Source organism: Dermacentor albipictus, chromosome 3 (assembly GCF_038994185.2).
Source record: "Dermacentor albipictus isolate Rhodes 1998 colony chromosome 3, USDA_Dalb.pri_finalv2, whole genome shotgun sequence".
NCBI lineage: Eukaryota > Metazoa > Arthropoda > Arachnida > Ixodida > Ixodidae > Dermacentor > Dermacentor albipictus.
The window spans coordinates 60803359-60817246 of record NC_091823.1 but is presented as its reverse complement, the minus strand read 5'-3'; the positions used below and the strand labels follow the sequence as shown (position 1 = coordinate 60817246).

The following is a 13888-nucleotide window of genomic DNA, read 5'->3' as shown; positions in this document are numbered from 1 at the left end:
CGGTCATGTACTTACGCTGGTTTTCTTAGAGAACAGAAGCTTGGAGAATGTCTTTTAAAATTGACAACATAAACGAAAAGCAGAAGAGGTCATTCACCTATTTCACCTACTGCCACTTTGAGAGCTTTCCGACAAAGGATCGTAAATATAAGTGATACACCTAGGGGCTGGCACTGCACTGGAAAGTGTGAAGTCCCCTCTAAAAACGGTAGGTACCCGGGTGCTCAGCAGCAGTTGGCTGGGAATCGGAGGAGCTTATTTGTCTCATGAATTACGACTGACTTTTTGGCTTCTACAAAACGTTCTCATAAGTATTACTAAGCACGCTTCAATACGGAAACGATGCAGATATATGGCAGGCTATACTGCATGATTGTTGAATGCGATTTGATCGTTTGTTTGGTTTGACTGCATCGCAATCAGGCTAATGTACTGCCGCTGTAATGTATGCGTAACCACATTAACTCTGCAGCTTTGGCATGCAAGTATTAGTAAACAGTATCGGAGGAGGTAAAGCTAACGCAAATAAACGATGTCCACTCCTCTTACCTTATACGTGAGCAAATTCCAACATCACAACTACATTAAGGATAGGAAAGGTGTTTTCACGATAACTTCACGGCGCAAAGTGTCGCGTGCTACGCTTTCAAGGAGGTTCGCATAAATTGTGTTGAATTTCGAAGTAGTAGTCTAGTGTCAAAACAAACAACGCGAGAACTAATGCAAGTAAATAAACACTCGGAGACACCACCCACGTCAACACAGAGGTACATGACGCGATTGCGCTTCTATAATGGATTGTTAAGAGGAAGTACATTGGCAAAACGTTATCTTGATGCAGAGCGATATCTCACAGAATTCTCTCTCGAACCTGTTATTCTCGTCAACACAAAATCACGCATGTTACAGAAGCTGCCTTTACAAGAAGCCGCAGCTCCTTACACAGCAACATAAGGTGCATTCTGTTGAAGCGAAAAGACAGCGCTGAAATCGTACACTCATAGCCAGAAAACAGTTGCTTCAAAATTTCGAAAATACTGGGCGAGAAACACAAATAAAGGACGACAATTGAAGATTGCCTGATAGGCAGCAACTTATACCGAAGACGCAGTGTCTTTGCTTCGTTCAGTTTCTGTGTCCAACTCTTCGCTGGGCGAGCTCGGCACGCGACCGGATTCATAGCGAGGAACCGTAATCGCGCGCTTTCGCTGCACACGCATGAAAGCCTTTTGCCTCTTAAGTTCTGTGCGAAGCATAGCCATCATCAGGCAGCCGATCACTAACATTCCAGTGATTGCGACGTTCGAGGCGACGTGTCCAAATTTGGCGATCACGAAACTGCAAATAGGTGTCAGGACCAGGCTCGTGCCTTGCGCGGACATGCTTAGCAGGCTCGCTGGCAGCGCTTCGTTCAACGGATACGTGATTTCGGCACCGAGTTGCACCGCGAGAGGCATATAGCCCACCATGAAGAAGCCCAAGAACACGCACACTACGACGGTCAGTGAATGCCAGTGCATGAGGAGCACGAACGTGTGCAGGAGCATCGCCATCGTCGAAAAAATGTAGGCTGCGAGCGTGACTTCTTTGAACATCGCCGTCTTGTCGACAATGACGCCGCCGATCCAGGACCCTAGAAATCCAGAGATAATCATGGACAACCCCAGAACGCCAGCGAAGCTCTCTTCACCGGGGAAGTAGCTCGTAATCACAGGGTTGAGCAGAGTCGACATTGAATAGAAGCCGCCGGTGTTGATTCCGTAGGAGAGCAGCAACAAGATGAAGTTGCGGTCCTTTATCAACGCGTGCATGCCTTTCCCGAAAGATACCCTGGTTTTCGCGAAGCGGTTAAGCATCTCCGAGAAGCTGGGCGGGTGCACAGGCTTTTCCTCGAAGCACGCAATAGCCACAAGGAATGTTAGGCAACTCGCGGTTGCGACTCCAATGCAGAGCGCTCTGAGAGACCCTTGGATGTCATTCTTGTCGAGCACCTGTGACGGCATGAAGAATCCCAGCGCGGTGCCCAGCTGAACGCCCAGCATGCCTGCCGAGCTGGCCGTGGATATCTCTTCGTATTTGAACCAAGCCGACGCAAGCCGAGCAGGTACGGCGGACGTGAAAGCCGTGGCAAGCGCCGGGAACGCTTGGCCGACGAGCACAACAGCAAACAGATCGGGACCTATGCTGAACAACTTGATGCAGGAGCCGATCGCTGAGCCACAAGCTCCGCAGAGGACAGCGACGCGTAGACCGTAGCTGTCCAGAATCCACGCGCACGGGATCGCCATGGTGATGTAAGCGACGTAGTAAATCATCGCTGTCCAGGACACTGCAGTGCTGCCCACGTTATAGTACTGTTCAGCTATATTAGAAACGATGGAATATTGTATCCACTGGAATGCTGGCATGACGGTAGCTGCGCAGAAAATAATTAACATGAAGAACCGACGAGTCGTCGCCATTACGAGGATGTCTCGGAAAGCGGTTGACATAGACGTGGTGAAGCGGCCAACCATAGAAGTCTTCCAGAGCGTCGCAAAGCCGCGCTCCTCTCCTTTTTCTGGTAGGAAACGTTTTCGTCTAAATTCGGAAGTTTCTTGCAGCGGAACTGGTCGGAAGTGGATTTGGGTGGGCACCTGGGAAACGACTTCGTCTTCGGTTGCTGAGCCACTGCTCTCGTAGCTGTCGAGGCCTGTGACATTAGTCCCACTATAGAGACCTTCCGGCGCAGCAAGTGCCGCGTCAATGGCAGGATCTGCCGAAGCGGATACAAGTAGGACTTTCTTACAAGTGCCAGCTCTTGAGCCGGGTCCGACCCCTTGGTCGACTGCTTTCGGCACATTTCCCATCCCAGTTTCGCTGCCACTGGGAAGAACCATCGCAGATGAACCTTTCGATTGTTCGCAGACCGCGGTACCCGTGTCGCTTTCAGTCAGCGTCTCCCAATATGTGTGCCGGCTGCTAGGCTCGATGAAAAGCCTCTTCCACTTTGTGCCATTCCGCGAAGGCTCGCGAATTGCTATCGGCGGACTCAGATTGCCACTTTCCTCCTCCCTAGCGCCAGTAGAAGTCTGAGACGAAATTTCGCTTCTTTTTGTGGTGCCAAGCCGTGTGCAAATCTTATTAGCTACCGGTTCGATGTTTCCTTGGTAAACCGTTGTACTTTGAGAGGCGACTGGTGGGAGTGATCCGACAGGTGACTTCAGAAGGGAAGAGGACGCAGACCGTCTGCCTTCGAGATCATGGTGTGCTGCGACTCGAAAGGGCAGCTTTGACGAACGTTCGGCTGTCCTGCTTTTTAGTGGCGTTCTTGTGGTGTCAGCCGAGGCCACCTTTGCGTGTGATCCACGTTCACGCAATTTACTGGACAGCCACAGTTCATCCTTCGTAGGAGCTGGATTAGTGACTGAATCGGAACTTTCCAAGGGAGGACTCTTGATTGGGCTCTCCGATGAGCTGGAAGAATACTCGACAGGTTTCTTCAGTATTGATATGGGATAGTCTGAAGCACATGCAGGCATATTTGGGGTCAGCTTAGCTTCGCTGGAGAAAGTAACTGTGCTCGTGGGCTTCGCACGATTGTCTTGGAAAAGGAAATGAGGTGAGCCTGCTGGCGATCGCTGAGTTACTGGTGACGGCTTCGTCTCCCCAGTAGAATTGCTGGTACGGATGTCTCGTTCACGGCCGCGACTTCGCTTTTCTTTGATGGCTATGCGCGGCTGAGGAGTCCCTGAAATGATACGTTTGGATTCGGCCTCACTGGGCAAGCTGCTTACGGAAGTGTCCCGCGGAGTTTCTTGACTTTCAGTGCTTGGAGGTGAATGGCTGCTCACGCTTTCCAATTCGTAAAGCGGTGACCAGTCATCATACCGTGGACGCTGAGTCGCACTGTGTGGCTTTCTTTCTGAAGGATCTTGACGAATTGGACCACATTGAGCGGGAGGAGAACCGGGATCGGAACTTTGGTTGGCATCACTTTGAGACGAAGTGTCGTCGGTATCAGCTGGCTTTGCAGCTAGTTGCGATGGCTGCATCTCAAACTTCGCCAAGAATTGAGCCTCACCGAATAAGTGGCAATCACTGGCACCTTCGAGTGATGAGAGCACAGTTAGAGGGTGAGCATCAAAACGGAACACGGAAACCGTTCTTGACAGTAGATTTCTTCTTCTTCACCTTCTTCTTCTCTTCCGGCGCACTAGGCTTGGTAACCATGGCTTGGGTCGTATAATACTGTCTGTGCCTGATTTTTCTTGCTGTTAACACAATATTCGCGGAAAAATACGGCACGGTTTTAGCGCGCTCACGTTGTGAAGCATCAGACTTTTTTTTTCATTAACCTGTTTCACACACTTGTAACGCGTCATGTGCCCATATACAACACTCCTTTCATTTCTCGTAGTTTTGATTTCTTCATAATCGTTTTCTTTTTTGCAGGAAGTCTTACTGTATTCTGCATTAGCTTTAATTTTTCATCAGTTTATTTTGCATTTATATGTATCGTTTTGCTGTTGCGATACGACGCATGACTTGACCGATCATTCACAGTGGGTTTGTGCCATTCTTTAAAGAAATCATCAAACATACTGGCAAAGTACCCCATAGATCAGGATCCGCATTCACAAAATTTGCTCTTACGTAATTGAGACAGTGACTGAATAACATTCGGGGTCCGGCCACTGATGCTACTGATAGGCGCGATAAGAAGATAGTTGGAGATGTGGCCGTTCGAGAGTGCAACTACATAAGATAGGTTTTGCGAACACCAGCGCTTTTCCTTCTCCGCAATGAAAAAATGTAATATCACTATATCCTGTGAAAGTTGCACAATATGTTCTACTCTGTGTTTGCACTGAATAATTTGTTTTTTTTTACCATTTACCATTTGTATATTTTTTACCATTTCCAGCACACTGCAGTGCCATGTTTCCGAGCTAGAGTCCTTGTCTTCCGGGTTTTCTTTTTAAAGCGATATATTTCTTAGGCTGTTCTCCGCAGTTTGAGGTTTTTATGTCGTCGGTTTACGCCCATCCGCGAAAACTGATGGGCGTGACCCTAAGAGGAGGGGGATGACAGTATGGAACAGAAGTCAGACGGCTGTTGATATTTCTGCTGGAGTTAGAAGGCCACGCAATGAGTAGGGCATGCAAGAGGTGGCGTAGTATAGCAACAGAAGAGGAGCAAGGAAACTGAAACAGAGTAGGTGGTTGCCACAGTATTAGGTTGCCTAGGGAAGTTATAGAATTCGCAAACTTTGAACAATAAATCTGCGGATTCTCGATGAGAAAAAGAACCACCCTGCCGACCAAATTTTTCGCAACAGATTCTCGTCAGCGGCTAAGATATACCGACAAATGGTTGTGCGCCGTCAATTTCTTCTTTCCTTTTCATCTTCTGTACGTCTACTCATTCAATCATTACTCCATGCTAATATATCTTTAGCGCAGCGTTTAGGCCCACGTTCCTGAGGCGTAACCGACCGAACGCGGAACGCAGCGGGGGATGAAAGATGTGAGGAGGAAGGCGGAGAGGAGAGTGCAGCGGAACCATGAGTAGGAAAGCAGAAGAGGGTACGGCGAACGTGAAAGAAACGCATAGTGCGGCGCCGATGGCTACGAGATGGCGCCAGAGTAGCGCGTGTTGTCTGGGAACTCTGTCGGCGGCAGCTGCTGTGAATCGCGCCCTCGCGTCATCCACGCGCTGGCTCTCGCGACCTCCAGATTAACAAGGCAGTCGCGCCACACTTCGCTTCGTTTGCAACGTGCCAGTCGGGACAGATTGTCAGCGCCAGCCAATATATCGCGAAATGAAAGCACGTATAGAGCTAAACTCAAATTTCGCATTAGGAAGTGTGGTAATCAACGGTGAGTGAATCTTTTTGCTCGTTGCTTGTTGGGTGAGCATATTTCTTGCCACTTTCCTTAAGAGCAATACCCCTCGAGTGTTAAAAAAATTAAATTATATTATGGGGTTTAACGTGCCAAAACCACTTTCTGGGTATGAGGCACTCCGTAGTGGAGGATTCCGGAAATTTCGACCACCTGGGGTCCTTTAACATGCACCTAAATCGAAGTACACAGGTGTTCTCGTATTTCGCACCCATCCCCCCCCTCGAGTGTTCGTGCCATGTGTTGAGTTGACAATTGAAGCAGTGGTTTGTGCACCTGGAACCCCATGGCGTTGCAGTTCAAGCATCTCTCTCTAGGGCGTCCATTCGCGGTCACAATTTCCAAAATTCTTGGGCGCTTTCGCATCTGAACTCAGAATGAAATCTAGATTTGTAACGTCTGAAGCGTTCAAACATCCATTTCTCGTGTTAACTAAATGTCCTGTAGCTATTTTTCACATACTGATTAACTTGTTTTGATAATGAGTGCACTTATATTTAGGAAGAAAAGGGCCGCTACAACGTAAAACTATTTCAAACTTTTCTATTCCAATTCTGCAATCAGCCTTACGCGATTGGTGAAAAACTTTCTTGGACCACCCCCACTTCACCAGTCGGTCACGCGACGAAAACCGCGATAGCTCCCCATCTGATATGACGTGTACACACTGATTATGCATGATTTCACGGAACAAAAGAAACTGTTATTTCTGATTCGATGCCTTTTCGCCATTTGCCCTCAGCTATTGGTCAAAAAATTTCGGGCTGCACCCACTTCACCTGCCTGTAACACGACGTCACAAAACCGAAAATACTCACCGAGCCAAATTGACGTCTACGCTTTAAAGATGCATTAATATGCCGAACAAAACTGAATTTTCTTCTGAATAGCCGCAGGCTGCCCCGTTCCGAAAGGAATAAAAGATGACTGCCGCCGATCGCTCAGGCACTGGCTACTCACACCTGCCGGAGAGCATGGGTTTACTTGCGTGTGATAAAACGTTTTGCGTGGCTGTGTAACGTTTTCGAGCACTTTCGGCACGTTTACGACCTCGTTCTGCCAACTCTTCTTTGCTGAGGATCCGTTTTAGCGTCATCCTTAAGCTTCCGTTGCATGCCGCCGCGATTTTCAGCCAGCCGTGCACCGCAAGCTAAGTAAGAGAAAGCGGACCAATCGCAGACGCCGGCACCACCCTCTTCATCGGGTTATCGATATTCAGTGCAGTGGCTCGGCCTCATCGAATCCCTCTCCACTTGAGCGTGTTCCTCGCCTCTTGCAAGCCAATTAGATAAGACAAGCCGCTCAGTGTAGGCAATTTTATTCGTTTTTTGATCAAACAAAGGTGACCGCCTATAAACGAGGAAAGTGTTTGATTGGTCTGTTAAGACAACCCTGCGGGTGACCGCCCGATGCTTGCGTCGGTGGTTAAGCAAATTTGACGTCAGAAGATTGGAATAAAAACGTGATGGAATACTTTTACGTTATAGGGCACAATGCTTCTAGCACGGCAACTCTGCTTTACAACATGAGAGCCTTCGCTTTACTCGCTAGATGCCGTAAGATAGCAATGAGTTATCGCGTTACAGGGGTATAAATGCGTGATAAAAATTAAGCATTGAAAATTATCACTTCAGCGGCAGGACGGCAAAATAGACCAGTGTACCCGTACAGGCCGGAACATAGTTTCAGTGCGATAATGAATGTAAGCAATTTTTAGAGATCGCGAGTTTGTATTAACTTAGCCCCCTTAGCTTATTCCCGAGTTCTGTAACTACCACATGAGAGACAACGCAAAAACGAGCTTCATTGTGCAACTTTATTTGCACAACAGTTCCCTGTTAGCTTGTCATTGAAATGCTCTTCCGGTGCCCGTGCGAAAGCTACACATACGCATGATAAGCATGTAGAAATGACTGGCGTGATTCGCATGCACATGTTTTTTTAGCAGTATTTGAAAAGTAAATACATACGGGCACGTTAGCTTTTCCATACGTTAGGTATAAATTATCCATGACTTTATGCACATTCATGAGCTATGATGTTATTCAGTGTAAGTGCTCGAAGACGACAAAGCATAATGCAATATCTCTTTTGAACATAAATTCACATTACAAAAGAGTACACTAGTAGTAATATGGTTTGGAAGCATGAGTACCAACGCAGATATTCTCTAACGAGCTAGTAGTACTAGAGCACATCATGGCAATGGGGTACTTCTATTTGGGTATGGCGGTCAACAAATAGCTCAGCAAGGCTTATCACAACCATGTAACAGGTCAGCAAACAGTCGTCTTTGTGAGTTGTGCTTTAGTTATCCAGAGCCAGGCACTTTTCATTCACTCATAGGTGCATTTGTGGATTCCGGCACTAAGGGTTCGTCGTACGGTTGGTCATGCACGGGACTGTTGGCGGATAGAAGGATAGGCTCGTCTTGTGGCGACGATATCAAGGTCTCGGCAGACTGCTCCACGACAGAAGGTAGTGTAGCCAAGGAACGCCTCCTAACCTCTTGATTATAAGCTTCCTGTCTCTTAAGCTTCGCCTTCGTCTGCACCGTCATGATGCAGCCGACGACAAGCAACGCCGACAGGCAGAGGTTAGAAACGACGTCGCCGTAGGCGTCCTGGATCAACGACGACACGAGAATCAAGACGAACCCAATCGCCTGCGCAGAAATGTTCATCAGGTTGGAGCTGATTCCTTCAGGCGTCGGATAAGTTATCTCCGCTGCCAGCTGCAGACCGATCGGGATGTAGCCAGTCATGAAAAAGCCGAGAAAGAGGCAGCCTAGAACGGACAACACGTGGGACCTGACTGAGAGGATGAACGTGTACGCGAAGAGTCCCACGGTCGAAAGTATGTAAGTCTGCAACGTGACCTCCTTGTACTTTCCCGTCCGGTCCAGCACCAGCCCGCAGAGCCATGAGCCGACGAGACCAGACACGATCAATGCCAATCCCAGCCAGCCGGCGAACTTCTCCTCGCCCGGAAAGTAGATGAGGATCACCGGATTCAGGAGCGTCGAAATCGAGTAGAACGCTCCCGTGTTGATGCCGTAGGACAGCAGGAGGAGCCAGAAGTTGACGTCCGTGAGCAAGGTGCTGAACGCGGCCGAGAACGACGGTTTCCTCTTCCTTCGGCGATTCAACATCTCCGAGAAGCTCGGCGGGTGCTCAGGCTTGTCGTCAAAGGCGAATAGTATAACGAAGAAGCACACGCTGCTCGCGAGCCCCACAGAGCCGCACAAGTACAGGAGAGACGTTTCCGCGTCGTCCACGTGAACGACGTTGGGCGGGATGACGAAGCCCAAGGCAATGCCCAGATTGTTTCCAAGCACCGCAACGGAGCAAGCGGTCGAAATCTCCTCGTACTTGAACCATGCTGAGGAAAGGCGGGGAGGTACGCCCAAGATGAATGCTTGGGCGAGCGCTGGGAAAGCTTGGCCGACAAGAACTAGGTTGAACTGCCCGGGTTTCACGGCGAACGTCTTTATGCATGCCCCAATGGCAGTTCCGACCGCACCGATAAGCACCGTTGTCCGCAGACCCTTGTTGTCCAGAATCCAGGCCGATGGAAATGCCAAGATCATGTAGCCGATCAGGTACAACAAGGACGTCCACGATATCGTTGCCTCGCTGACGCCGTAATAATCTTTAATTACGCTGGCTATGATTGAATACTGTATCCACTGGAACGCATTGAGCATGGATAGGGTGCAAAATGTGAGCAGTATCCAGTACCGTCGTGACGTCGCGGTCACTGTAGCATCGCTTAACAGGCCTGACAAAGTTTGTGTTAGCCTGGAAATGCGGGACCCAGTTGATGGCACTTTCGATGCTGGAGTGCCATTGCTTGACGCGGGCAGCACACCGTCCCCGCTTGTTTGGTTGTCAGATGGAGAGAGCGTACGGGAAGCTGTCGACGCCTTGTGCGCGGGGTCTTCAATTTGATCTTTCTCAAAGTCTAGCAGAGATTTTGGACTGTATAGGTGAGAGTAAACCTCCAACGCTACATTTATGGCATCTGCGCTGGTCGTGGGTTTTACGTCGATAGATTTCCTGTGCTTAGTCTCTGTAGTAGCAACTGAAGCAGCGCCATCATCTGATACGCCAACTTGGCCGACGCGACTACCGGCGATATCGCTGGAGTTTCGCTTTACCGGCGCCTGAGAGGAGGATGCAGCATCGCTGGTTTGATTCAAAGATTCCCAATAGACTGGTTGGTCGTTAGGCTGCGACGACATCAGCTGTGTCTTTTTCGTGAGTATAAACGCCCTTCTACGCTCGGTGGGTGGAAGTGAAATATGCTCAGCCAGATCCAGCTTATTGGTCTTCATGAAAACAACGCTCGTAGGGTCTGGTATTATCTCCGATTCGTGCTTTGGCCAGTCTTTGTAACGAGGTTCAGTGTGGTATTGCGGCTTTCTTTCGGGTGGAGTGCTCGTGACTTTGTCCTTGCCATTCTGTTTTGTTTCCTCCCCAGATGTTATTTTCATCGGCTGGCTCTCAGAATTAGGCGCAAGTTGCACAGAGTTCGGTGTTGTGATGTCGGAAGCTTTCACACTGTCAGTAGGTAGCAGAGTTTCTTCCGTAGTGCTCCTCTTCGAAGTTTGTTCAACGGGCAATAGTTTAGCCAGATCTCCAGGAGATCTCGACGAGAACAACTTCGACTCCACCACTTCAGCGGTGCTTTCACGGTGAGGCTCATTCTGCTTTCCAGCGGGTCTCGGTTTGCAAGGCTCGCCTTTTAGCTTGACGTACAAGGGGCCTCTCACGGGGCCGAGTTCTTGAGCTGTTTGGAAGACGCTAGAACGTTCCGAAACGCTGGGATTTATTGACTTTGGACCGCATTCTGCCGTGACGTAGCTACTTGCCTCCGAAATGTTAGTCTCCGCTGGGACTTTACTGGTGCCGCCGACACTGACACTTGGGACGAAAGTCTGAGACACACTTCGTGGTAACGCCTGCTTACCAGCTCCAGGTGCAGCACTGTCCTTTTCGGCTTCCCGCTGCTGTAGGACTGGCGACGTTTCAGGCACAACAATCCCCGGAGGAAGTGTGTGCAGCGATTCGTTCTTCCCATCCTGCTGGCCACCTTCATCATGGTTACCTCCAACTTGCGCAGGTTTTACAGCCAGACCTTCAAGTCCTTCCTTGGTGTCAGCGGGCACCGATGAAGCTGGGCTGGTTTGGACCGGGATACCTGGGGAAGACGCGCTGCTTTCGATGTTCCTGGAAGGATTTGCAGAATCACTGGAGCTCATCGTCTAGCCACTGCAGCTTTCGAGCTGTCAAGAAGGCGGTGGGCTGCGTTGTGCGATTTCTTTTTCTTTGAAGAGGCGCTCGAGGGCCATGAAGCGGTGGTTCTTTCTTCTTCGTCTTCTACTACTACTACAACATCTTGTGTTGCATGCATCGCACCTACCCACATTGAGGTATTTGGCATACATCTAGCAGGGCCACGGGGCTATTTCAAGGTGCTTCTACTTCAGCTGCTTGCTTTCTTACTATTGTAACTACTTTAAATATTGTGAATAGCTCATCTTTAATCTTGTTCTCACCGCTGTTCTCTCTCCCTCTTTTTTGCCCTTTCTCCCATTGTCTCCACATTTAGTCTCTCACCCCTACCGCCTTCTGGCCGATGTTCAGGCGTCAGCCAGCGGCTATGCTGTCATGGGTACGTTCTGCAGAATTTCCTCTGTCTGATCTCTTCTACCAGCCACTAATAAATAAAAAGGATTGCTAATTTTCTTGCGAAATAATTGCGCTTGCTTTACCGGCTCATGTGACTTGGCCATGAAGAATGTGGTAATATGGAGGTAAAGATAATAAACACCTGCCGTGGTGGCGTAGTCGCTATGGCGTTGCGCTACTAAGCCCGATCGAGGGCGCGGGATCAAATCCCGGCCACGGCGGCCGCATTTTGATGAGGGTCAAATACGGAAATGCGCGCGTGCCGTACATTGGTTGCACGTTCGAGAACCCCAGGTGGTCAAATTTAATCCGGATTCCCCACTACGGCGTGCCTCCGAATCAAATCGTGGTTTTAGCGCGTAAAACTCTAGAATTGAATTTTTAATTTTTTGAAGTAGAAATACATCTTATGGGGAGAGAAATGGAGATATGCAGTTAAACATGAAAAATACAGGAAAGTTACCCAGGCGGATGTGCGGTTGGCTACCCTGCACGGATGACAGATGACGAGAGATTGAAAGAAACAAGAAGACAAAGACAATAGGAGGGAGAGTTCGCCTGCATTTAGTAGACAGGGGGTGTATATCAGCCTCTTCTCAGGTTCGTTGATTTTAGAAAAGTTGTTAGAGCACTCGTAGCGCTACGGCTTGAGGCCCAGCCCCCAGGATCCTTGCCTCTGTAAGGGGTGAACCTTCCGGCTGGATGAGCGCCCTCCCAAGAGATCGACGTTAGGCTGCGAAGTGATTGCACTGGCAGAGCAGGAGCTCGATAATCTCCTCACAGTTGCAGTGTTTGCGTATGGGCAAGTCAGCCATTAGAAGGGAGGTGTGTGAATTAGTGAAGGCTACACACCCATTCGTAGGCGGCATAACCATCTGTGGTAATCACAGCTGCAGTGACAGATCAAGCATGAACAAAGAAACAAACGATGGTTCGAATAGTGTGCAGTCTTCTAAACAGCCAGCGCGATGTCTTGAACAATTCGTCAAAGTTTCTTAGCAGTAAGAATAGATGAATATTAAATGTTCCGACAAAGGGTAAATAGTAAACATTTATTCAATATTAACAACGAATGTTTAGTAAATTATAAATATTAAATAAAAAAACATATGGCTTCCAAATTTGCTGACAAATCATTGCGAATAAAATCAACAATTTCAAGCACATAACTGCAGTAATTTGGCATGATAATTATGAATGAATATCCTTGAAGGAACAAGCGGAGAACAAGAAAGAACACGTAGTTTTTGGAGAAAATTTGTGAGCGCAATTCTTTCGGGCTGTAAGCCGGATACATATCAGAGCATGTTCAAATATTTCGTGTACATTCGAGATGGGGCATAGAGGCAATAGCGCCAAACCAGACCTGCGTCGTTAAAGATTTAAAGGGACACTAAAGCGAAACAATAAATCAGTTTAGACTAATGGAGCATTGTTTGAGAACCCTGCTAGCAGTCATTTCAAAAAAAATAGTTTGATTATTAGATGAGAAAGTGAAGTTCCAAGTATCAGTATTTGAATTTCGCGCCGAAACCGCAACGCCGTACGTCAGCGTGACGTCAGGGATTCCAAAGTATGTTTTCGCATTTGGGCCGCGTTGGCTAAATAAAGGTTCCCGAAACTTGCCATGTTTAATATTTGGTTCCTTTAGAACACAATGTAGTCAATCTGTACCGCTATATTTAATTAGTAGGCCCTAGAAGATGCCATCAAAATCCAAGACGTCACAGCCCCCAGGTGCGGGAACTTAAGTAGGCGTCGCCACCCGTATTTCATTTTTGCGCTTTTTGTGGCTTACCAAACGTCTTATCGTTGTAAGAGTTGTGTTTTTGGTGTTGTAGAACGGCAACTGACTGATGCAGAAGAAATTATTTTTCACTTTAGTGTCCCTTTAAGGATGCAAAACGGCAGTGCAGCTTTTGTAGCAGAATCTACCTACTGACGTGTGGTACACCATTGATTGTCTAAAAAACAAAAACAGACGGGGAATATCAGATGATGATAAAGCTTACAGTTTAGCAGAATCTTGAAATGATAATTTTGCGAGTTTAACCGGTGGTGACCTAAGCTGAAGGCGGGAAAACGAGATTGACAGTGTCCCAAAGGAGTGCTCCAAGAATCTGTCGGGTACTTCATTTAGAAACAAATAACGGTACGTGATTCAGAGCTGACAGTAAGCACAGATTATGTAAGTTTATAGAATGAATGAAATGTTTCAAATCTGGCGGTACGAAGTCGCGAGCAGAATGAATGAAATGCGACAGTGACGCAGAGAAGATATTCACGCCCTGTGGTATCACATTTGCGTTA

The 13888-nt window shown here is 48.2% G+C and overlaps 2 protein-coding genes and 1 pseudogene across 3 annotated transcripts in view; all 3 read right to left on the bottom strand.

Annotated features, from left to right (window-relative positions):
* Positions 1–13888, bottom strand: part of LOC135898765 (uncharacterized) — a 138011-nt gene that overhangs the window by 26192 nt on the left and 97931 nt on the right. The window lies entirely within an intron of this gene.
* LOC135898763 (uncharacterized) lies at positions 837–4155 on the bottom strand. The gene has a single exon (XM_065427903.1). It carries the CDS (start codon positions 4032–4034, stop codon positions 1095–1097), a length of 2940 nt encoding a protein of 979 aa, XP_065283975.1. The 5' UTR covers positions 4035–4155; the 3' UTR covers positions 837–1094.
* Positions 8086–11249, bottom strand: LOC135898764 (choline/ethanolamine transporter FLVCR2 pseudogene; annotated as a pseudogene).